Source organism: Pezoporus occidentalis, unplaced genomic scaffold (assembly GCF_034315485.1).
Source record: "Pezoporus occidentalis ecotype Australia unplaced genomic scaffold, CSIRO_AGI_Poc_V1 ctg290, whole genome shotgun sequence".
Classification (NCBI taxonomy): Eukaryota; Metazoa; Chordata; class Aves; order Psittaciformes; family Psittacidae; genus Pezoporus; species Pezoporus occidentalis.
Genome location: NW_026914830.1, coordinates 468740 through 494234, shown reverse-complemented (window position 1 = coordinate 494234; position 25495 = coordinate 468740). Strand labels below are relative to the sequence as shown.

The 25495-nt window shown below is 51.8% G+C and overlaps 1 protein-coding gene across 4 annotated transcripts in view; it reads right to left on the bottom strand.

Annotated features, from left to right (window-relative positions):
• EPHB2 (EPH receptor B2) overlaps nt 1-25495 on the bottom strand; it is a 98468-nt gene that overhangs the window by 15924 nt on the left and 57049 nt on the right. For all 4 annotated transcript variants that reach the window (XM_062626340.1, XM_062626338.1, XM_062626336.1 and 1 more), the window contains exons 4-5: nt 14150-14305; nt 13230-13565 (exon numbers count right to left, since the gene is read on the bottom strand). In XM_062626340.1, coding sequence (XP_062482324.1) covers nt 13230-13565; nt 14150-14305 — 492 coding nt within the window. The remainder of the gene's footprint in view (nt 1-13229; nt 13566-14149; nt 14306-25495) is intronic.

The following is a 25495-nucleotide window of genomic DNA, read 5'->3' as shown; positions in this document are numbered from 1 at the left end:
CCAGACCTGTCCCACCACAGAAGTGGGATGCGGCAACATTCCATGATTGAGACACAGGTTCCATGGCTGGCCCTGCAGCTGGAGAAGCATCTCAGCTTTGGGTCCCTCCGGGTAGGAGCAAGGACCCTGGGATGCTTTTCTGCCACTTCCATGCACTGTGTGCCAGCCTGGGAGCACAAGGCTTCTGCAAGGCATCTCCTGCTTCCTCCATGCTGAGGAAGCTACAGAAGATAACAGCTAGAGCATCGTGTGAATCATTTGTGACCAGCCATGGCCCACGTAGGTAGCTGTGGAACCTGCCCTCATCTGGCTTAGAAAAGAGAGAACCAAATAGATGAGGTGGGGCTCATCTGATGAGCCTTAATGAGGCAAATACATGGCCTGTTGGGGAGGAGGCAAATGGGATGAGTGACTACAGCAACTTCAGCACTTCTCTTCTACCTGGGGCAAAGGAGTGTCTCTGGATAGGCAGGAACTTCCACCATTGCATCTTCTCAGTGACTGCTCTCACTATCACAGACATAGGGGAAATGCACCATAAATAAAATCACAGAAAGATTTAGGTCAGATTTGACCTCTGGAGGTTTCCAGCCCAGCTTGCTTGCAGAATCATTTCAAAATGAGCCTTGTCTAGGCTCGAGCTTGGGACTTCAGCACTTCACCTTAAAGCACCAGGAGCTGAGCAGACTTCTCTGCTCATGGGGATGAATCCATGGGGGTGTCAAACTGGCTTTTCTGCAGCCCACACAGAGTGCAAGGAGCTGCCTGAACTCAGCTACTGGAAGCACTTGGGAAGGATGGGGATCCAGATGTACCCCACCTTCAGGTCTTAACAGCAGGGCCTGTTGAAAATGGTGGAAAAGATGAAGGGAAATAAGGAAAAGCGAGAAGACAAGAAGGAAATCTGAGTTTTCCAAAGAAACAAGACACTTTCAGGCAATACCTGCAAGAAGGTCACAGCGACTGCAAGACCCAGGGCAGCTTGATGAGACAGCACAAGGACAGGTCAATTCTGCAGGTGATTGGAACCACAGCTGAAACACTCAGGGTGACCCTGTGCATGCGTTATAGACAGACACCCTGATTTCTCTGAGCACCTCATGTTACGATGAGCCCGCTGTGCTTCTTGCGAGGTTTGCCTTGCAGTTACTGGCCCTGTTCTAAAATGCACCTATTATTTTCAGGTTGAAACGGACGGGCTTCAGCTTCCAAGCGCTGGAAGTTTAGAAACGGACTTTTGTCCTCATAGAAGAATTGGAAGATCATGAAAGTATTTCCTTGTCCTCTGTTATCTGAGTTTCTTGTGTGCTTCACAGATTTAGCAGCCCACAGATCAACCTGATGACTCTCTTCTGAACCTCTCCCAGTTTTCTGTATAAACCTCAAAACTGATGGCAGTAACCACCTCTTTCGGCTCCAGAGACAGCATCCACCTCCTCACTCAGGTTTGCTATTCCTCCGTGTCCAACAGGATGCTTCTCTGACTCAGCCCAGTCCTCAGCCAGCTTGTGCAGAGCTGCTGTTCCCTCTCTGTGAAGGGCCAAGGGAACTGCTGCTTCCTTCACTCTGTGCACTTCACTGCTGAGGCAGGGTTGGAACAAATGCCTCAGGACCCAGGACACCTCTGCATTCCCTATAAGCCTGCGTCGTGCTGGGAGCAGGGCGAGAGGCCCTGGATGCATCTGAAATCAGAGCAATTCGTAAAATTGCTATGTAAAGCTTAGGGCAATTCGTTACAATAAAGCTGACACAAAGCAGCAAGGGGGCATCACACAATGTATTGGGTGAATGGGAAATAAATAGGCCAATTTTCCTCCCCGAGTTGTACCATTTAGAGGTGTTCTTTGGAAGATCGAGTGTTTCCCTCCCCAACCTATACCCACGACACCAGGTTTTCTCCATCTGGCCAAACCAGACCAGGAGCCCTCAGGACATCTGCTGGGGCACCTTCCTCTTCTATTGAAAGAGCATCCATCTGGGAGCTGTTACCTTTCTCCTAGCCCTGTTTCTTCAATATCCTATGGTGACCTCCTATACCACTTCTACCTCCTCCGTACAGAGAGACCAAGAATAAAGACGTAAGAGTCTATAAGGAATCACTTAACAGGAGAACAAGCAGGCATCTTCCTCACAGACATCGAGCAACATAATCTGACATCCTGTGACATCGTCTGGTCCCTTACGCATGCTGGGTCATCCCATCCCAAGGGACCTATCAGGGCTACAAGCATCCTATTTCTAATAAGCTTTGATATTAGAGGCAAATTTTCCATGTCAGGTCCTGATCTTCGGCCACCACAACTGCCAGGGACTGCTGCCACTGGTTTTTAGTAGGTCTCACTCCCAGTGATGGGATGCTGTTGAAACAAGCCCCCCTCTACCTACACACCAGATAATGCCCACAGCACTTCAGGGCTACTCCAGAACCTCTATACCCTTGGTGCTGCTGTGAAGCCGTGGAAGCTCACACTGCTCAGGCTGGGAAGCTGGACTAAAGGGGATAAAACTGGACAAGACACTACCATCAGACAGAGCAACACTACAGGGAGCAGCCCAGGGTGTTGGGACTCCCCAGGCAGCATCTTCTGCATCAATCCCTGTCTTGTTCCATGGGACACCTGCTGGGGGACACCAGGATCTTCCTGCTGCTTCTCTTTCATGGTCTTTATACCATTTGAAATGCTACCAGCTGCAATCCATCCCCTGTTTTGCCCCTAACCTCCTGCCTCCTTCATCTGCCAGTCTTGCAAGGCTCAGCCTTTCACTCTTTGCCTACCAGCGGGTCAGATCCTGGTACAATCAAAGCGCCTCCACTCCTCTGCTGGCTTAGCTGGAAGAGTTAGGTTACAGGCAGCAAACCCCCTATCTCTGATCACTTTAATACCACTAACCCATGTCATGTCAGACAGAGTCAACATTTGCTCTGGAAACCACTCAGGACAGAGAAAGCAAAGCCAAGCTGGCCTGGGGCCTCTCCCCAGCAACACTTTGAAACTACCCAGGGGACACAAAAAAAGAGGTGAACAGCTGGGAGTTTTCCAGCATCTCCTCGGAGCCCTCCTGACAGATCCCGGAGTGTCAGGTTACTGCACCGGGAGCTGCTTTTATTATTATAGGGGAGTCAGCAGGGAATTCTGGCATTTTCAATTACCCACATGCAGAAGCGGCTGTGATCTGGGGTCAGGATTAACTGCATGACCCCCAGCTGAAGACAGAGTGGCAGGGAAATGCACCATGATGTTGCAAGGCACCAGCTAGTCCAGAGGCCATGGGACAGGGCAGTAAATGGGGAGATGTGGGGCAGAAAGTTGCTGACAGAGAATCTGGCAGTGGATGGTTGCAAGCGCCTTGCAAACATGGTGAAGAGAAGGACTTGGGAAGCCTTAGGGTAGTGGGCAAACTTCTCTCCCACCTCCAGGGATGCAGCCTCACTGGTCACTCAGGTAGCTCCAACGCATGGCAATAACATGGGAACAGCATCCCACATGGTACCAGAGTGGGGCATCCCTCAGAACAGGGCACCCAGCAGGTCCCAGAGCTCCTTCTGCACTATCAAGCTCTGCACAACCCCAGCAGCTCACTCCAGAAAGACTAAAGGATAAGTGCTGTGATCACTCATGGAGCAAGGGCTTCCCTGACCTTGAAGCCACAGGGCCTGGAGACATTTAGGCTGGAATCCAGGCTCCAGCAGAGCCCAAACCCCATTGTTTGAACTGGCAGGAGCACACAGGGCCCCCATGCAAGGCTGCAGGCAGGTGAAATAGGCACATGGGGCTTAGATGGCCTCTGTTTCTCAAGCATGGGCAGAGTAGGAAGCCAGGAAAACTCACTCTGCCCTTCCCCACAGACCTGGGTGCCTTGTCCCAGGAGGTTACCCAAGGACCCCATAACCCACATCAGCCCTCCCTCCTTGTCCCAAGGCATCCCAGTCCCACACAAGCCCCAGAAGGTGACTGTCACTGTGCAATGGTCTAGCTGTCCCCAGTCCAGGTCCAATCACTCAAAGCCCCAGTTCTTCTTGCTCTTACTCAGCTCAAAGTCCAGCTGCATCTAATATTGAACTGAAAACTGACTTCTTTGGTTAAACCTCCGTTTTTGACTTCTCCAGGTTAAGCACTCTCCTGCCGTTTAAGCATCGCAGGCTTTCACACCACAAGCCCTCCTGGGGAATGGGTTTGAACTGGAGATGCTTTCCTCGACCATGAACACTGAAAGCATCACAGTAAGGAATACCTGGATGAGGAAGCGAGGAAGGGAAGCTCTTCCTTTGTCCTCAACAGCAACACCCGTGACTGTGCTCTGCATGGGAGGTTGGGCTGGAGACCTCCAGAGGCTCCTCCATCAGCACTCCTGTGTGTGTGACTCTCCTGCCAAAAGGGTTCACCATTGCTTGGACTATTAAAACATTTGCTCACCCAATTTATTTCCCAATGCCCTCCCTTGTGATGGCTTGTTCAGGAGCTGCAGCCTTTTGAAATCATTACCTCTGGCAGAAGCTGAGGAAAGCCACCCAACATCCCAGGGATGGCAGCACTGGAGCCCTTCACATTCACCCTCAAAGCAGCAAAAGCACTGGCCTTCACAGAGCTCTAGAACCCTGGGATCTCACAGCCTGTGAGGTTTTTGCTTCCGAGGCTCCTGGCAAGGTGGCCCCATCAATCCGCTTGTGTGCGTCGAGTGTCTGGAAGAGTTCCCAGCAGGCCCAGCCTCCAGCCCCTTGAGTTTGTGATGACGAAGGCTGGAAAATCTTAAACCCATGGCAATGCAGTCCAAAGCTGGCCCTGGCTCCTGCCCCATTGGAATCAGCAAAGGCTTTGCTGTAGATTACAGCCTTTAAAGCAGGTCCTCATGCCACAAGCCCAGTGACTTGGGCCAGGCAGATGAAGGCTTTTGGCTGTCTTTATGCTCTTTGTTTAGTTGAGTTTGCAGCCTTCATCTGCATGCTGCCATCCTGCCCATGGAGGAGGCAGGGCTTTTTACTCAGCACTGAGAGGAGATGCTCCAAAGGATCCCAGCATCCTGCCACTGGAGCGGGTCTGGGGTTACTCAGCACCGAGGTCCTCCCCACCTCCTGCTTCCCCCTCCCCATGGAAACCTCATGTGCTGCAGATCAAGGCAATGTCACCAGCAAAACGACACCTAATGCAGAGCATCCCCTTGGACCCACTGAGTCTGGCTAATCTAAGGCTGAACTTGTTCTTTTGATCTTTCACAGAGGACTCCACCAGGCTGGTCTTGCTTTTTGTGGAGGGCAAGTTTGGAAGCATCGGAGGGTATCTGGAAAGAACATTTACTGCCCAGCCCTACCAATGCAGCAGGCTCCTGCACACTTGCCAGTGGCTGTGATGAACATGCACCAGGCTGCAGCCAGACAGGCATGTTGAGGATACTCCTGCCTGAACCCCATCAGATGAAGACATCATTTTACACATAGACAGGACTACTAAACCACAGCGACTCCTGGATGGACCAAGGCACAACCAGCCCCGTGGGTGTGTTAAACCTGGGTTGTGTTAAACCTGGTTTGCTACAATCATCTATTATGGCCCACATAAACACATCACTGAGTGGTGTATGCTCAGCTGTCCAAGCACTGTGACCCTGACGCTGGCTTCCCCTATCTCTGCAGCCTTGCCTACCTGCCTCCAGCATCTCCACCTGCCTGATGCTGGCACTCGGTGCCTTGTGAGCAAGCAAAGCAATCAGCACTGCAGGCTGAGTGTGCCAAGTGCAGCAGGGAAGAGAAATCACCCCTCTTGAACACGTAAGCAGAAGGTAAGCTCCTTGAGCCCCTCCATCAACTCTCAGCAGCAGGGACGGCAGCACGCTGTGGGGAGAAGGGAAGGGTTCACCAAAAGGACCTTGCCACCCCATTCATCACAGATGCCCTTTTGTTTTCTGCCCAAAGTCAGCTCCAGATCAATTGGAACAGGTTTCTGAAGCTCCAGGCAGGTGTGGCAAAAATGATCCTCAAACTCACAGAGTGATTTATGCAACAGAGAAGCCTGGGAATCAGCAGGGGGAAAAGCCCACGGAGCCAGCAGCAGGCAGAGAAGGGCATCTGCTAGAGAGGCTCTAGCAGTGCAACCCGTACCCTGCTCTGCCAACATCCCCCAACTGCATGAAGAGGAGTGGTAAAGAGCCAGCAGCTGGCAAAACTCCTGCCATCTGGGAACCCTGGCTGCAGATGGTCTCCGGTGAGCAGAGAAGGGACTTGGACATGGCTGGGTCCCTCCTGGGCACTCGCCGCAGTGCTGCAAGCCAGGGAGATGCAGGGAAAGCAAGAGGCTGGGCCACCAAGCAACAGGAGAAGGGCAGCAAATGTCAAGCTGCAGCCATCGGGTTCCAGTGATGGGAGCTGTGGCTGAAGGAAAGCGAAAAGGGAGAGGAGAAGGGCTGCAGAGCCAGGATGGTTATGTGGGTCCACGTGCAGGGTAAGGTCTAGCTGTAAATGCTGGATAACAGACGCAGCCATGAGGATGTCAATGTCTCAGGAGGCTTTGGAGCCTAGTCACAGAAATACATCCAGTGAAGTCCCCAACAGAAGAAACATGGGGGATTGGAACTTGATGATCTTAAGGTCCTTTCCAACCCTAACTATTCTATGATTCTATGATTTAAGGGACCTCAGGAATAGACACGTTCCTTGCTCTGTCACACAGATAAACAGGCTCGCCTGGCTCCCTCCATGTGGGAGACAGCTCCACAGCTCAACATCTCTGCTTTTCCACCTCTCAGCATCTCCCTGATGGTATCACGGTCCTCCTCTGTCCTAACAATGTTTGTGTCCGTTTTCTGCACAAGAAATACTCTACCAGATTTTGAACCACCAAGAACTATGAGACTGCTTCTCACTGACCTCAGACCAGCCTCCCGATTCCCCATGCGGGTGGGAGTACTCTCCCATTTAGGCAGTTCCTGGGCAGCCTTTCAGCTTTACCAGTAGTTTTCCAAATCAAATGTTTTACTGGTGCCCAGACAGGCAAAGTCTACTGCACTTCCTTAGGAAAAAATCACTGATGTCATTGGGAAAAAGCCAATGTTACACACACTCGTGCACAAGGACTTGATGGGCCCTCTATCCCTTCATGTGCCAAGTCAAAACCGGTTGCCTTTCTGAATGATGCTTTAGCCAAAGACAGGACTGAATGGGAGGGTAATTCATATGAGATCGATCTAAAACATCTCTTGGCTTGAACCTTTGAGACTTAGTATAACAAAGAGCAATGGCCATAAATCATAGCTCAGGAGGTTCATGTTGAACATAGGGAAAAGCTCCCTGACCAGAGGGAACCCTGGGACAAGTCACAGGAAACATGGGGAGATCTCTGCCTTTGGGAATTACCAATAAGTGTCTACCCAAAGACATGGCTGCCCTGATGTATTGCTGGCAGTAGTCCTGCCCTAAGTGGCAGGTTGGATGAGAGATCCAAGATGTTGAGATGCTGCAATCTCCTGCCTTTTACTTCTACACTGGAAGACAACAAGAAATAGGCATTCATAGCTTTTAAGGTCTGGAAAGCTCATTCCACCTTTTCAAGGTGATTTCTGCATATGCTTTCCCAGGTTGTTTCACAGACAAATAATTCCTGACTGAGGCCAGCTCAGGGCAAGGCTAAAGCAGCATGAGAGAGAACAGGAGATGCCGAGTCCCTTCTTATGCTCAGAAAAGTGCAGGCCACTGCTGTGCATCCCTCTGACGGAGGAATCCAGCCAGATCTTCTGATGAAAGTGAGAAGATAAAAGCAAGAGCCTGTGTGCCTCTGGCAATACAGTTCTCTCTCTGTCTAGCCTGCAGCATAACTAATGTGACAAGCAAACAGCAAGCTGGATGGCTGGTGAGAAGTGCTAATCCCTACCAACCTTACACCTTCACTTTGCCTGCTGCCCTGGTTCCACTCCTTTCTCTCCTCACCTGACCCCTCCATGCCGCTGCTGCATTTGGCAGTAAAGCTGCAAGGGACTTTTTTTGGTTCAAAGTGAGGGAAATACCTCTCTGCACTTCCCAGGATCTGTCTTGCCTGTGCTGCATCCTCCTGGCTGAACTCCCTACCCCTGCATAAGGGCAGGATTCAGTCCATTCACCGTACATTCAGAGCAGAGCAAAGCCATGACCCGTGTGCTAGTTTTGGACCACTGAAGCATTCAGCTGCCCTTGAGCTCACAGGCACCTCTGAGTCTTGTCAGGACAGTCCTGTCCAATAGACTGTGCCTGGTTGGGATGCAAGCCCCTGGTTGGGATGACACAGAAACTCAAACCCTACCGGCACAAACACGATGCACATGTGTGAGCTGCACATCTCCCCAGCCAAAGGACCCATTTCATGACATACTGCTGTGAAATAACACCAGGAATAATAATGAAAAAAATCCTAAGTTATCTGGATGCACAGAACGGGAGAAGCGCCAGTTAACCTCTGCCACTGCGGATGCTGCTCCTGGTGGGTTTATCAGGGAAGTGTATCGGTTTCCTCTGTCACACACCAGCTTGTATTCACACTCTATTAGGTGTTTATGGCTCTTTTTGGCTCTGCTTGCAGCCAAGAGCCTCAGCCACCAGAGTAAATCCTCCCTTCTAATCCCATGTGACACAAGAGTCGCTCCCAAAAGGCAAAACCTGGATGTTCTTTCCTCCATCACTGGGAGGTCTTAAATTTCTCTCTGGATATTCCAGAGCCCAGGGCTCTTTCCTCCCTTTCTCAGATCACAAAAGCCACAGTCTGGTATCAACAGGCACCCTACCCATGTGCTATTTATGTCACCCCAGCCCAAGGAGCCCTTTCTCTTGGTGACTTTCCCAGGGCACTCAGCCAGCCACAGTGTGGATGGGGCCTGCAAATCCTCACAGCACCGAGATTCTCCCCCCTCCACCTTCCTCAAAGAATGGCCAAAAATTAGCAAGCAGGGGCTGTGTGTTGTCACCAGCAAGAGGGTTGAAACTTGGCATGGCTTTCAATTAGTCAAGTGTCATTATCCTGAGTGCTGGGCCATGTTCAGCTCCTTAACCCCTGGCTTCTCTCCTATGCCTTCCCTCTTGGGATGCTGGCATGGCTCTCAACCACCCTCTTGGCATAGATCTTTTGTTCTGGGATGGCTGAGAAAAGGCTTTTTAGCAGCACCCGATCTCTGAGCAATGGGCCACTGAATGGTGTGGCTTGTTTTCTTTAGCCACATCATGGTCCCTTACAACTGGCTGTGTCAGATGGCAAGTCCTGGATCTCCCTCCTTGGAGAGATGCTGAGCTTTAGGCAAAAGAAGGCACTCGGCTGCAGGATGCAACAAGCAGGCAAGTAGAGGGTGAGCTGGGAGGTGTACAGCATGGAGCTGGAGGTCAAGAAGATGCCTGCTGAGAAGAGCAGAGAGAAAACACAACCTAGCCTCAGAGGTGACAGAAGGTATTTCATAGGAAGGTAGTGGAGACCATGCAGAGTTTGCTGAAAGGAGTAAACTCCAGTTGGTTGAAGACCAAGCGGTGGGCAAAGAGGTGGTGGGAAGAGGATGCTTATTCCAAGCTCTTTTTATTCCTATTCTGCTGATCCTGGTCTTTTCTGATCTTCTATCTTGTAAGAAAGGAAGCATCACACCTCCTGTTCTAACAAAAACCTGCCCTTGGGATGTTAAACACCTTTGGTCTTTATAAGACACTCACTGCAAGAGAAAGGTCCAGGAAACCTGCCTCCAAGCACAGGCTGGTGCTGGCTGCTCTCTTTTGACCAACCTTCTCCTAAGAAGAGAGCTGGCCTGTCCCTCAGGGCTCCTCTCTGCACCATGGTACCTGGGCTGCTCACTGTTCTGTTGGTGGGACTGAAATGATGACATTACAGTGAACTGCAAAGGGCAAACGTGGATAGTCTAAGGCCAGCATCAACTTGGGCAATGCAGAACACGAGGACATGGGTTGAGAAGGAACTTGAGGGGATCCAGCCAAGGGTGACCAAGGCAGTCTGGGGCACAGGGCTTATGAGCTGGCCAGATAATGAAGGCATTAAGGGTGAATTTAATCACAGCTACAACTGCTTAGAGCTCCACTAAAAGAGGGTGGAGGCTCACTGTTCCCAGCAGGGGTAGGTGATGCAACAAGGGGCACAAGCCACAAATCAGGCTGGAAACGAAGCCAAGTCTTTCCCAGGAGGGTGACTTGAGTCCTGAGAGAAGTTAGAGCGGTGAAGGTTTCCAAAACCCAGCTAGGAAAAGCTACAGCAGATCTACTGCTGCTGATAGTCCCACTGCAAACAGGAGGGTGAAGCAAAGACCCAAGATGACCCTTCCACAAAACCTGATGGGATCCCATGCCCCGAATCAGGCACGGCAGCATGACTTCGTGGCTCAGCATCATCTGCACCACATGAAATTAGTTTTAACCAAGGCTGGCACTCAATGGGGACTCACTGTGGCCAGCAAAATTATTAGAGACCTGGGAGATGATATAAAACCAGGGCTGTTTGGACACCATAAAGTGTCCAAAAAGGCAAAATTGGGAATGAAAACTTCTGTGCAGAGCAATGATGGCTGAGCTCATGAGAACAATTACAAGGTTGTGCTTGGGTTTGGAAACCAAAACGTAGGTCTTGCTTCCAGAATGGGAGACTGCACAGAGGGAAGCAACAAGACAGAAGCCCCCAGGGAGGTAAAGGCCTGCCTGCATGGCTAAGTGAAGCAGCCCTTTACGCTTGGATGTGTGAAGGGAACAGTGAGACCAGCAAGGGCAGTAGTTTGCCTGCAGCAGAGCTGCTATGGAGTACAACATCTAATTCAAAAAATTAGGATGAGGAATAAAGAAGTTTCCACAAAGATCCACGTTCTGGAAAGCCACCTCATAGGAAGAAAGGATGATTCAGCTTGGTCTAATTATGCCTTAATATCCATTGATAGAAGCCACCCACCACCTGTGTCTACATGAGGAGAAACGTCCTAATGCAACACCACACAGCTAAATAAGTTAAGTTGATGTAAAGGCCAATGTCAGTGAAATCCAGACCTTGTTGGAGAGGGGTGCAGCAGTACTGACCACAGCCATCTCTCTCTGGAAGAACAAGGTGAATGGTGCCTCACCTTCCTGATCCTCAGTGCTCCTTTTGGGATGACAGTCACCATCACACCTCCAGCCACGCTCAGCAGATGCCTGCTGGCTGCTCTGTTCTCTTACTTTGCATTTCTTACTCTCTCACAGCAGCTTTTCCCTGATATGCTGAAGAATTTGTGATACCTGGAGGTGCTGATGCTGGTGATGTGACATCTCTCCTCAGTCCCGAACTCACGGAGCACGAGTGGTGGCCCAACAGTGATGCATTTATCCCTGGGTGAACCTCAGCAATTTGGCTTTGCTTTAAACCACGACATCCCATCATGCATTAAGTCCATCTCTTCCTGAGATGGAGCTCCAGCTGGCTACTCAACCCAAAGCAAAGGCAGAGAGAGGCTGTAATGCCTCTTCCCCAGGCCCATCCCTTCCCTCCCTCTGCAGCTTTCCTCTCCCCACAACACCCTTCATTCTCCTGTCCCAGCCCTGCTTTTGTGTCTGCAGCTTCTCTTACCAACTGCTAATGATCTACATCAAGGCTGCCAGGCAGTGCTGAGTGTAAGCAGAAGAATTCAGATCCTCTAATTACAGAGGAATTAGCGAGCAGACAGTTACTGTTTAGTGCTAATGAATAGATACATTAAGAGAGACATCACACAGGCTGAGAAGTGTGAGCCCTGGTAATAAAGGAGTGTCAAACAAGGAAAACACAAGCAGGAGGATCCAGGGGACTGAGGAGGATTCACATGCAGCTCAGCTCTCTGCTTTGGCTAATGTGGCAGTAGCCACAGGCAGCGCATGAAGGCAAGCAGCACACCACACAACTGCAAAACGCAAAACCTGAGCATTCAGTAACTCATCTGGAGGTGTGCAGAGCTCCTTCCCACCCCAGGTAGCATTGCACCCACTCCATCCCCGTCTGCCATCTCTGTAAAGGAACCTGCTATAGGTCACCGTCCCAGACCATCTCCTCCCTCCTCATCCTGTGGGCTGTGCTCCTGCTCGCAGTCAAACCACGGTTCAATGCTATGCTAAATCTGCCTCCAGGGCTTCTGCTATGGCATTGAAAACACTGACCCTGGGGCTCCTCAGCTACCTTGAGGTCAGAGGTCGCTCTGATGGTTCATGGGTGACCAAGACATGTTTGCAGGTTACCTCTGTCTTGGCACTCTGCATGCCCAACCAAGTGATGCCCATCTGCACCACCGTGGCTGCTTAACCCCAAACCATACACACTGTGTCCCCTGCAGCTAGTACACACCATGGTCTCCAGGCAATTCAGTGCAAATGCTATCATTCACAACAGCCAAATTCAGTCTTAAAGGCCATGTCATGCCCAGGGCAGCCTGGGACTTGTTCACACAACCCCACACATTTGCTGCAGCGCTCAGAGAGACCACAGGAACTTGTTTTCCTCCCACACATGCTTGTACCTTATTGACTTGCTCCCACCATCCAGAGTAAGCAAAGCCCCAGTGTGTGCTCCAGCTCCAGATGGCTTCCAGGTGGGCTGTGGAGAGCAGCCTCTGACCAGCAGCATCCTGGAGCATCCTACTACCAGCAGAGCTGCTGCAGCCACCCTGACACATCCCTTCCCCCAGCAAAACCACCCTGCACAGGGGGAGCATAGCAAACCCCCATGCCAGCACAGAGCTGCAGACCCCAAATGAAACCCTTCCAGCTCTGCTGCTTGCTGGTCTTCCCCAAGGTGACCCTGCAGTGGCACAGGACCTGGGGCAGATCTCCAGATGGTCATCATGCACATCCATCTCCTAGCTCCATTGCTGTGCAGCTTTCCTTTGCTTTCACAGCCTGCCTTGGCTTTCTTTGCAGTCAGAACAGAGACTGCAGCTTGTGTCAAAATGATGGAGCTAACGTTACCTTCCCTCCTTAAGAAACAGGAGCAGCAGCAGGGGCTGCAGCAAAGAGAGCCCTGCAGCTGTGCCTGCAACACACCCCACCTTCTCACTGAAACTAAGAGGTGTTCTTCACACCTCAGGCTCAGGCTTCATCCAGCAATTGCCAGGCCCATGCAGTTTGGCCATCACTAATCTGCAGAGCAAGCATCACCGTGCCCCATCTCAGCCCACCTCTTCGAGCTCTGCTCACCCCACAGGGTTTCACCCACTACCTCTCAACTCAACCAGGAGATGCTGCCCACCACCCCTTCCTGGAGAGCTCTGCTGGGAGACACGGGGCCAGGTCTTACCAGCCTGGTTGGTGGTGATGTTCACTGATGCAAACTGCGGGGAGAAGGGGCTCTGGTCGGTGACGCCATTCACTGCCTGGATCTCGAAGGTGTACTGGGTATGGGCCAGCAGGTCACTGATGTAGATGCGGGGCTCCGTGAGGCCCAGCTGGCGTGGGGCGAACTGCACGTTGTCCCCACAGCGCGTGCATGCCCCACGGCCAGAGCCGCAGCTCTTGCAGATGATGTTGTAGACCAGGTCCTCCCGGCCCCCCGAGTCTCGTGGTGGGGTCCACTCCAGCATCAGAGATGTCTCGTTCACACTGGAGATGACGGCCTGGGGGGCAGATGGGATAGCTGTAAAGGGAACAGACAGAAAGGTGTAAGAGCCAGAGCGCTGCTCATCACTATAGGACCATCTGCACCCTCTCCTCTTCCCCATCCCCTGGACAGGACTCTGGAGTGGGCATGCACTGAGCAAGATGCTTCTCTTGGTGTCAGGGATGTGCAGCAAACTGGATACCCAAAGGCAAAAGTGGGACCAAAACCTGTCCTCCTAACCCAGGCTGATGTGGTTATATAGCATCCCTGGCAAAATTCACCAGTTATTTTTTACAGCATTCCTGATTTCTGGCCTTTGCACACTCATGTCCTTCATGCCAAGGTGCAGGTCAGAGTACAGCCCTACAGTGAAGTCATCCCACTTCCTAGAACAGCACAAAACAACCCAAATTTCCATCCTCTCTGCGCACGGGATGTTTGCAAGCACAGACTGTCCCGAGGGAAGAAAGACCCGTGTTTGTGAGGCTCCTCTGGACAAGGTGATCTGAGCCCCTGCAGCTCCTCCAAAATCCCACTGAGGCAGATGCCTTTGGCTGGTGAGCATCTCCTTTCCCAGCTATGTGCATCCCCCCTCCCCAGGTTGCCTAGAGCTCACATACTGGTGCACGGCATGTCGATAGGATCGGCATCTGCCCGGTAATATCCATTTCGGCACACGCAGTTCGTGGCCCCCTCTGAAGTTGTCCGGCTGTTAATGGGGCAATGGACGCATCCTTCATCGCCTTGGCTGGCCTTAAACGTCCCCGATGGGCAGCCTGGAAGAGAACCAAGAGCAGTGGTAAGGAGCAGGGCTGGCGGGGATGCCCGGAGCCTGGCGGTGCTGCCAGGAAACATCCTTTGGGGCTCTGCAGAGTCCGAAGCCAAAACTGACAAATTGAAGTGACCAAAGTGGAGAAGGAGCAGCTGGTTTCCAGGCGCTGAGCGGGCGGGAGCTGCCGCCTGCGCTGCCTGCAGACATCAGGTCCACAGGCAGACACCTCCTCCTGCTATTCCGCAGCCGTGAGGGTAGAGCAGGGGCCGCGCACGGAGTCCTGTGAACGCAAAGGGGATTTTGAGCCATTGCCACATAAGATGCAAGCAGCGGTACCAAGTCAGACCACGGTCACCAACAGTGACCACCCAAGGAGCAGGGCACAACCCAGGGCACATGCACTGGCCATGACACCTCCCCACCCCTCCAACAGCCTATGTAGAGTTTCTAAGAGGCAGGCTCTTTGCATTTAACATCTCTTGGGATGTTTCTTCCACTGAGTTTTCCAGTCCTTTCTTTATTCCACACAAATGCTTTGCACCCCTTTCATCCCAGCAGCACAGAGCCCCGAGGTGCAACTGCAGGCTGCATGAAGGAACTGCTGCCTTCTGCTTGGAAGCTGCCATTTCATTTGATGCAACTTCACACCTGCAGTGTCAATGAACACTCAATCACCATCCATCTTCTCCATGACCTCTAGGATTGCACAAATCTCTGTCATGCCTCAAGCAAGCTGCATAACAACATTCACTGTTTTATTCTCTACTATTTTCCCATCATTAAGTGCCCAAATTATTCTTTAACCACCACTGCATCAACTGGACTACTCATTATAGCCCCAGGGTTTCATTCCTTAGAGACACTGGGCCAACTCTGTTGTGTTTGTGCAAAGTTTGGGGTTATTTTCTCCTATTTGCACCACCTCAAGCCTACTGAATTCCAATTACCTTCTCATTCCCCAGTCTCACTGTCTCATGAGGTCCTTTTGCAGCTCTCCACAGCCAGTCCTTGTCTTCACTACTTCGTATCATAGCTAGAGTACCACTTCTTGGTAGCCACTCAGAGATGAAGAAGATGCTCCAGTAGCAACAGTAGCTCAAATATATGTGTGGTCAGCCATGCAGGGCTGGTGAGGGTGGCACAGGGCATGCATTGTGCCTACAGCAGATGAGCGTTGAAGGCTGGACCAACGATGTGAAATACAGTATTAAAAGACACAGCACAGGTAGCTAAAAACATCACTGCAAAGCTTTAAACACCACAAAGTCCATTCTAAGCCAGGGGGATCACCAATGCCACAGCAGAAGCTTGGCTTTAAGCATTCATCCGCACGGCTCCCGGTGATTACTCTTGGTCGCGACTTTCTGCCGCTGCTCATTTCCTATGCAGCACAAAGAGCCTGGGGGCTGGCAGGTGGTTTCTGCACCGAAACGAGTTAAACAAACTTCTCCTTCAGCTCGCTGCCAAGGCGGTCAGGAATGAGGAAGAGCAGAGAAACAGCCTGGGAAACACATGCACTCAGGGCTGCTGGAAGCAAGAGAAGCGCTCAGAAGGAGCTATTTTTCCCTTTGGGGGGAAAGAGAAAGAGGAGAGGCCAGTTTTCATCTCCCTTCTTTCAAAATTATCTTGAGATTCCAATGAGAAAAGCTCTACAGAAAAACACCATCAAGCTTTCCTGCTTGCAAAATGCTCTCCTGCCTCCTCCAGTCAAAGAACTGCTGAAAAACTGCCTTCTGCTCGTGTTCCTGGATCCCTCCACCCTCGCTGTCCCCCACCAGCCATGCATTTGACTCTATTTCGGACCCCATTTCCAGCATGCCCCTTGGTGCAGACCCATCTCAGAGGGTGTTAAGCTGTTGGGAGAGGTGATGGATGCATAGTTCTCTGTTACAGAGAAGTGATGCTGGCTCTAGTAGAAATGGTAACAGGGTCCAGGTACTAATACCAGTTTTTGAAGCATGGTAAGACCAACACACAAAATGGTCCTAGTCTGACAACCAGGGTGAAATACAAGGTCATTTGATCAAAGACATTTAAAGACATGGGCCTCTTTCAGCTCCTTGAGGCTTATTTTAAGAATAACAACTTTCCTGTAAGGCGGTTTCTGCATCAAGGCAGAGACACAACAAAAAAGTGACGCAGCTGAGATTTAGCAACTGGCCCCAAGGGATAGAAAACACTCTCCAGGTTTGGCCTGGGCAGAGGCCGATGGCTGCAGTTTAATACTCCTGCATCTTCTGCTCTTACAGAAAGCAGCTTTTCATTTGGAATCCACCCAGAGTAAACAGCAAATCAAACCTGGAATCTTCAGGCAGGGGCTAAACCCTCTCCCGTTTGAACAGCCTGGATGTTCTCATCACTTGCTGGAAGACATGAGGACACCTCAGTTTTCTGCCCCCGGTGGAGACAGCAGCTTTGGGTCATGCTGCTTCCCCTTAGGCTTTCAATGAGGGCAGAGGCAGAGCATCCCTAGAAACTGCTGCTTGGGAAGAGGGAACTGAAACACTGAAAGCACAGAGACTTTTACTTTATCAGAGCATCCTTCATCCCGGGAGGGTGACAGCAGTTTTGGCCCCATCGCTGAAGCAGGGCGGATTGCAGCTTCCCACGTGGTGGCTTCCTGCATCTCTAGCACCAATCGGAGGATGCTAATAGGGGCTCACAGGAAACATATGGACCTTTAATTGCCTCACTGATGCACACAGGCATGGATGGCTGCCTCACCAGAGCACAGCTTCGAGACAGCAGCGGGTTTGTTAAGAGCACTGGTAGCTCTCTCAAACACCTCACCAGCACCAGGTGTCCCCATTTCCCACTCACCCATTCCCAGGGCACAGAAGGGTGGTCATGCCTGGCAATGCACATGCTTTGGGAAGGGAATGCCATGCACAGGAACCCATGAATGGTCCTGCCTTCCCCTGCAGGAGGACCACACCACGGATCTGGAAGGGAAGGCCACTTCCACAGCATCTGCTGCTGGAGGCAGTGCCAGCACGAGGCTTACAGCCCTTCCAACAGCACTGCCTACCCCATGGCAGCTTGGTGGAGAAAGGCATCCTGTAGCTCAGTCTGAAGGAAAAGCCTTTGATGCAGTGTGCAAGAGGGGCCACAGAGGGGTTCCCTGCCTTTCTCCAGCCAACGTAATCCAGTGTGAGCTGAGCAGGCTCCAATCTCCTCTGCATCAAAACCTGCCCTGGCCTTCAGAGCCCACCCCAGGCCAGCTCTGCAAAGAGCTCAGAGCAAACGGCTCTCTCTTGCAATAAAGGTTTCCGAAATGGCACCTTCAGTCTGTGCTAATGGCTCTGCGGAAGGGCTCCCCTTTGCCTGGCTTTTGTTCCTCCTGGCAGCAAGGCTCCTTCCACTTAAGCAAGGCTGATGGAAAACAGGCAGCCCTGGCTCTGTCAGTTGGGATCTGCCAAGAGCCTGAAACCCCCAGCCTTATCTCCCAGCTGCCTCTCTTCTCCCTCGGGGCTGGAGGCAGGGGGCAGGCAGGCTGGCGCTGGCAGCATCCCTGCCGCTGGTTTCCTCAGCCACATCCTGCCTCTTGCCCTCCCCTCCTGCTCCCACTGGCATCCAAATCACACCGCAAACCCTACCCAAGCCTCTGGCTCCCCTGGCCACGCACCACGGGACTCCCTCTGCACTGACCCCATGCCAAGTGTCCTGGGCCACACCAGGAGCAGCGTGGCCAGCACCTCCAGGGAGGTGTTTTCCCCTGCCAGGCACTGGGAATGCTGCTGCAGCTAGTCTGTGGGTGCCCAGTTCAAGGGCAGTATGAGGAACAAGAGTCCAGTACAGGGCCACCAAATGGCCAGCCCTGGGACACAGGGTATGCAAGGAGAGGTGGGAAGAGCTGGGATGGCTTGCCTGGGGTAAGGGGGGCAACTAACTGCAGCTGTTTGGGGGCAGATGCAAAGATAGACACAAACACTTCTCAGAGTGCCAGACTCTGCATCGAAGGACAAGGACCACAAGTTCAGAGAGGGCAGCAGGAAAAGCTCCTTCTCCAAAGGATGGTGCAGGTCACAGTGGTGCATCTCCTTCCTTGCAGGAGTCAGCTAAACACTGGGGCTGTCTTGAGCTAATGCTGGTGGCAGTCCTGCTGCAAGTGGGAGGCTGGACCCAGACCACAGAGCCCCCTCCACCAGCACTTCTAGGTCTCTACTGCTCATGCTGTGTGTGAGGGTATTTCTGATGTTGTCCAGTGCAGAAGATTATTCTGTCCAACCAGCTCTGAATTTACCCCTTTCTCCTTTCATCAACCATGCCCTTCTTGCAAGATGAGGTGGACATTGTAATAACAGTCACTTTTCCCATATTCTCCTCCTTTCTGCCCCTCCCACCTTGACCCTTGGTTTAAGTTCTGCGTGCAAATGGGTCTCACTTTGTCTTACCTGCAAAAGTTGCCCATTCTCAGCTTGTTCCTATCCCCAGGCCTTCACATGATGCTGTTTGTCACCTTAGCAGAAGTCTGGCCTCTGGACCACCCAAAGGAGCAATGCTGCCCATTGCCTTTCAGATCTGCTTACGCTTCAGCCATAGCATCTTCAGCCTGGGCATTATAGTGCTGGAGGGAAGAAGACTCAATCCTGCCTTGCAAGGCTGCAGTGTAGGAGGCAGGCAGGAAAACCCAAACTCCTTGGCCTTCACATTGGGGTTGGCTGCTAGAGAGGATCTTGGGACCTCCAGGTGCCACATCTCTGCACTCATCCTTCCTAGGGCAGCTCAGGCCCTCCAGTTTCCCTCCTGATAAATGTAATTAACAGCCTACACTGTTACCTCATACTTGAGATAAGCAATTAATCCCATTGCCAGGTGCTGTCACTGCCAGCAATTCTGACAGCATTTGGAGAGCAGAGGATAGAAACACAGAAGGGAAAACAGGGTTAAATGAGATTAACTGAAGGGGAATGTGCTCAGCTGACTTCTGCAATGTGGATGAAAGAGTTGTCAGTAAAGGAAGTCACAATACACATGTTCATGATTAACCCCATCATTCTCCCCAGGATAGAAATTGAAGCAGATGACACAGGCCTGCAAAAGCATCCTCCAGTTACCAGTGCCTTTTAGACAGGTCCCTATGCCACTGACTGGACCAACCTCCTGCACCTCACCAGCAACTGGAGATCAGTTGGGTCACATCATCTCACAGCACACAGGTACCAACCACCTCACAGGCAGCGATGCCAGGACCCCAAAACCAGCATCCCCTGCAACAGTGCTCTCCACAGGTGCCCTCCAAGCCACCTCATCTGCCTCCTGGCTTCAGCCCAGGGCTCCTTCAGACACAACCCCCAGACAAGGACTTCCATGCTGCACCTCGCCTGTCTGCCATGGACAGAGCACCACCTGCATGATACAAGAGCTCACCTCTTATTCCCACCATCATCCAACCTTTCACTTGGTCCACGGGCACAGGGGCAGCACGGGGTCAGCATGGGGCTGTGATGGGACCTTAGTACTGGGGTGTGACAGTGGTTTGGAGAGGACTGGGCAGGGCAGAGTAATGCCCTGCTCCGGGAGCTCCCCAAAAGAGCATGCTGTGAAGTCCTGCAAGGGACAAACAGTCCCCAGCCTCCTCGCCAGGCTGCGCTCAGCCCAGCCCAAACAAGCTCCAAAGACCAGGAAAACCGCACAGCCCCTTCTGGACACCACAAAACTGATGGTGGTCATCGCAAACTGACCCTGCAGCACAGCCTGGGCCAAGGCACTCACCGCTGCCTGCTCTCCGGCAAGAGCATCACCAGCCTGGCAGCCAGGACCACGCTGGGCAGGGAGCAGCCTCACCCAAACCCTTGCAGCTCTCAACAGGGCTGAGCCCTTGCGCCGGGGGCTTAACAGCAAATCCCCCTGCAGCTTCCCAGGGTTGGCCAGGTCATGTCCCCGCAGGCACCCTCCGAAGTGCAAGCAGCTGGCAAGGCAGATGCGGCACCAGTGGGATGCACACCTGCAGCCCCCCTGCCGACCGGCTCTGGGCGGCACATCCATCAGCGGGACGGGATTGGGCTGTCAGGGAAACATGCCTGGAATTTCTTACCTGCCCGGTCAGCTTGGTTCAGCCTCCCCAACCCATCTTAAAGAGGGGACTCTTAAAGAGAAATGGGAAGCTTTCCGACCCTACCTGAGCACTGCGGTACTGCCAACACCATAGAATCGCAGAATCCCAGCCTGGTTTGGGTTGGAAAGGACTTTATGATCACCCAGCTCCAAACCCTGCCAAGGGCAGGGACCCCTTCCACTAGAGCAGCTTGCTCCAAGCCCCTGTGTCCAACCTGGCCTTGAACACTGCCAGGGATGGGGCAGCCACAGCTTTCTGGGGAAACCCATTCCAGTGCCTCAGCACCCTCACAGTAAAGAGCTTCTTCCTTATCTCCAACCTGAACTTCCCCTGTTTCAGTCTGAACCCATCAACCCTTGTCCTGTCACTACAGTCTCTAATGAAGAGTCCCTCCCCAGCATCCCTATAGGCCCCCTTCAGATACTGGAAGCTGCTCTGAGGTCTCCACACAGTTTCTCTTCTCCAGGCTGAACAGCCCCAATGTTCTCAGCCTGTCTCCATACAGGAGGTGCTCCTGCCCCTGCTCATCCTCGTGGCCTCTTCTGGACTTGCTCCAACAGCTCCATGTGCTTTTTATGCTGAGGACACCAGAACTGCACACAGGGCTCCCAGTGGGGTCTCATGAGAGCAGAGTCAAGGGGCAGGATCCCCTCCTTTGACCTGCTGGTCACATCCCCAGAGTACAGATGGCAAAGACCATAACCCAGCATTTCCCCTGCTAGAGCCATTCAGCAGACACCCAAGGTGAGAGGACTCCCCTATGAAAGGAGACATGGAGCTGTACATTTATCACGCTGCTGTAGGCCACAGGAGATTGCATCCAGTTCACAGCCCAGTTCAGAGGCCAGCATCCCTGAGAGAGGCCAAACCTAGATGGCAAGTTTATAGGTTAGGAGCACAGCTGTGGTGGCAACAGACACTTTGGACATCCTCACTCCTGCAGGCATCCAAAGAACACTCTAGGATGTAGCTCCAAGACCAAGCTCAGCACCCACTGGTGCTCTCCTGGGGATGCTGCGTGCTGCCATCTAGGAGCAATCCCAGTCCAGCACATGGGTGTGATCAGGATGCTGCCAGCACCCATCCAGTCTCGAACTCAAACCCTTGCCTCTGTGGCTGGGCACTCACAAAGGCACTTAGAGCTTCAGGTGCTGGAAAAGGGCAACTCACACGGAGCGATGCCAGCCAAGGTGCTGTGCCACCAGGTTGCTGCTGTGGAGTGATGCGCTAGCAGATACACCAAATGTCACACTCGTGTTATTCAGCCTCTTCTTTTCTTCTGGTGCAGAGGATGGGCTGATGTGTGTTCCAGCCCATGACTGAGACACTGCAGGGTGTTTTCATTTCACTTTAGATTCGATACTGTAAAAACCACTTTCCAGGCAGGCAGCATCTCCTCTTTCAATGGATGCAAGCACTGCAGCACTGCCTACTGCAAGAGCGGCTGTTTGAACCTTAAGCCAGATTTCTTCAAGTGGTCTCCAGAAGAATTTAGGACTTTCTTATTTTGTTACTTTGGTCTTGTTTAAACGTTTCCTAACTGCCTGGGAGAGCTCAGCCTCCATAGAGTGGTATGTTAACCATTACAGGAATAGCTCCCAACCTTTTAACACAGGGAAAAGAAGCAAAGCAAGCAAGTGGTGACATCAAAGTTGTACTGATGGAAAATCCCTAATCCTATAAACCCTTCCTGCTTTAATTGGTGTTAAAACAAAGATAATCTTATCTCAGCCCTATAAAAGAAGGGATAGGATGTACTCTCTAAAAGCCCCTCTAAAAACCCTCATAAACTTGACAAACATTCCATGTTTTGAGACTGAGGAGAATGGCTTTAATCCTAAAGGAAACATGAAAGTAAAAAGGAAGCTTTCCCTGCACTAGAGCCTTTCAGGACTGCCCTCTTGGTCCTGATGCAGACCTAGGGTCACACTCCCTGGACCACGGGGCTGGCGGGGATGTGCATGCACATCACCAACACCAGACACAGTGACTGGGGAACCAGTGCAGGCAGGGACCATCCGGTGTCTGCAGAGCCCGGATCAGGCACCCAAATGGACTTGTGCCTCCACCTCCAGGGACTCCAGCTGCATTTGTGGCTGCTCAGTGTTTTGACCTGCAAACCGCCTGTCTCTACCTAGCTCCCTTATCCCAGACGTGGGAGGGGCAGGTTTCCCAGTCAGGGTTGCAGCGATGGGGTCTCTGAAGGACATCCTTACCTAACCTAGAGGCTCCAACCTCTACAGCCAGCATGCAGAAGCGTTGACAGTGCTATTCCCAGACTGCTCTCACTTGACTTCCCACAGCATCAGCACCAGGGCCCTTCCACCCCGTGTTCTCCTCTCCCCTTCAAGCAGGCACCCTCCAGGTGCAGCTCCCAGGGGAGCCTTTTTAGGGCCCAAGCAGCTTTTCCACGTGGAGGTGGGGGTGGCCAGGAACACTGCGAGTGGGCACGCTTAATCATGGGCTATCACTGAGTGAACCGTGAACAGGAGAGGGGGAAGTGGGAAGGAAGATAAAAGCAGGGCAAACGAAACCTCTTGAGAAGAGTTTGTGTTTCCCCTTATTTGATAGGTTTTGGGGAACACGTGGATGGCTGTGTGGCAGGGTCATCAACCTGCTGGCATCGCCACTGCCTTCAGGGTTCTTGGATGCCCAGGATCTGATTTGGACATCCAGGCTGCTGTGGGTTTGCAGCCTCATCTGAGCTCAACCTGTCCTGTGACATCACCAGTTCAGGGGATAAGAAGATCTTAACCACATTGCTATGGTTTCACCCCAGATACGTTCAACCTTTCTTCCTACCGACACACCGGGCACCTTCTGTGCTGAACCAGGTACTTGGAGGCTGGGCAGAGAGCACAGAAGCCCAAGCAAGGAAGCCACAGCTCTGTAACACACATGTATTTTTGACAGGGAGCTGGCAATACGATGCAGGGTTGCACAATGAAGTATGAGTATACCAAAACCCCCAACTCTTTCCACCCTGCACATGAACAAACAGCAGCGTGGAGATACCATGAGCCAGGGATGTGCATGTGAAAGTTAAAGTAGGGATTTTATACATTATTTTCTAGGAAATCCTTTATAAAGCCTCCCTGCTTTGCACAGCTGTAACAACTGCAGTTCATCGCTGAATAAATACCCAGGAACAATTTCCACCACCTGCATTCCCTCTGTACTCAACGTGTCGGTATGGTAGTGCTGTCTGTGCAGCATCGAGGGGCGCGAGGGATCGACATCAGGAGGAGAAGGTTGAACCCCAGGTCCCCTGGCTCTCATTTCACTGATAACTTTCTCCGAAAGGATGCTCTAATGAGGGAAAAGCAGCAGCAAATAATTATGTGTCTATACCCATCAGGAGCGGTGCTGTATGGCAGGACCTGCGAGCCAAGCATGCACTGTCAGAAAACACAGATGGGAAGAGGCAATTCTCAACAGCTCGTAATTCCCCTTATTTTGACGGAGTTTGCCTGCATCCATCAAAATGCACTTTCCACACCTGAAAGCTCTCTTCCACCGGATTTCATACTCCCATACTCTCAGATTTTCAATCTCCCACTGGAAAGCAGAGAGGCCTTGGAAAGGCAGCACAAGCAAACGTGACGTGGAAACAAGGTTGGGATTATGCTGGTTCTGATGCATGGAAGTTGAACTCTGTTCCTGCCTCTGTGCATTAAAAAGTAACTCCCAATAAACCACGAGTCTTCCCTAGCTTCCCAGATTGCCAGGGCTCTCCCACTGTGCTTGAGAGCTTGTTGTCAGCATTGGGCATGCAGGAGGAGCGTGGAACACGTTCCCAGAGATGCCAGCAAAACCACCAAGGACACAAAGTACAAGCAAACCTTTGTGAATAAGAACCAAAACGGCCTCAAAAGAGAAAAAAGAAACCCAAACCCAAACCACAATGACAACCAAAAGTGTTGCTGCCCCCCCTAAAAATGCTAGTCCTAATTTTCAATACAAAATAATTCTGGCCAAGAAATTACAGTCAAGGAGTACAAAAAACCCGCATCTTAAAATGTCACAAACTGGCAGCGGTGGCTTTAAATTGGTAAGCACAAAATAGAAGATAAGAGCAGCTAAACTGGGCAGTGAAAAAAAACAGGGACTGTAAGATTAACAGCAATCAAGAATGACAGAAAAGTGAAGGCACAGGAAAGATGGCAAAATTGTGTACTGTGACACTGAAAGACAGGAAGACATAATAACAGTGGATGCATAAAGGATTGTTTCATAACCAACATTAAAATTTCCCATTACCTCTGAAAGTAGGGAGAGGATCAGTGATAGCTCCCAATACCAGGCAGGATTAGATAACTTGCACCCAAGAGCTTTAAGAGCCAACCAAGGAAAAGCTCTGTGACGCGAGTGCTGGTGGTTATGAAATCAACCGCTGTGAGACCACTTCAGGGGATCAGACCCATGGGTACCACTGCGGTGTGTGGTTTTCAAGGGGGAGATATGCTTAGCTCTCTTTGCTAACATGATAGCATCACTGCCAGGGGTAAAAGCATGACATCAAGAGTCCCCTGATGTGTGTCTTTGTGCTGTGGGGTTTCACTGGTTCACTGGTCACTTTGCAGAGTGGCATTGGAGACACGTGGTGCACTGGTGAGGCTGAGCATCCTCCCAGCCCCGTTCTGCAAGAAGTGGTTCTCAGTGCCACATACCACCGAGAAGGAAGGCTGAAAACCACAGCAGCTGCTGCAGGGAATGGGCTGAGTGTGACAGCCCTGCATGAAGCTTCCAGCAGCACTACAGCGAGATCCTCAGGTGGGTAAGGCAGAAACTGCCCAACACGTTGTGTTAGTCTGATGTGATGCGAGAACTGCACATGGGCAGCGTGGTACAGCCAACAACTGCCTGGTCCCTCAGCAGCCCTATAAGAACATAGATTTGGGCTTCTTAATCCAGAGACTGCCCAACCATTGAGGGGTCCCAAAAGTCCTTCTCCAGGGACCTGCACCGCATTTCCCCAAGGTTAGCTGCTCCTAAAGCTCACAGCATGGCTCCAGCTGACAGAAGGACTTCCTCCATCTGCAGAGGACCAGGGAAGGCATCCATGCTTGCCTAGGTGGAAGCAGCTGAGTTATCTGGAGCAGAGGCTCTGGCTGGAGAAGGGTTTTCATCACAGTG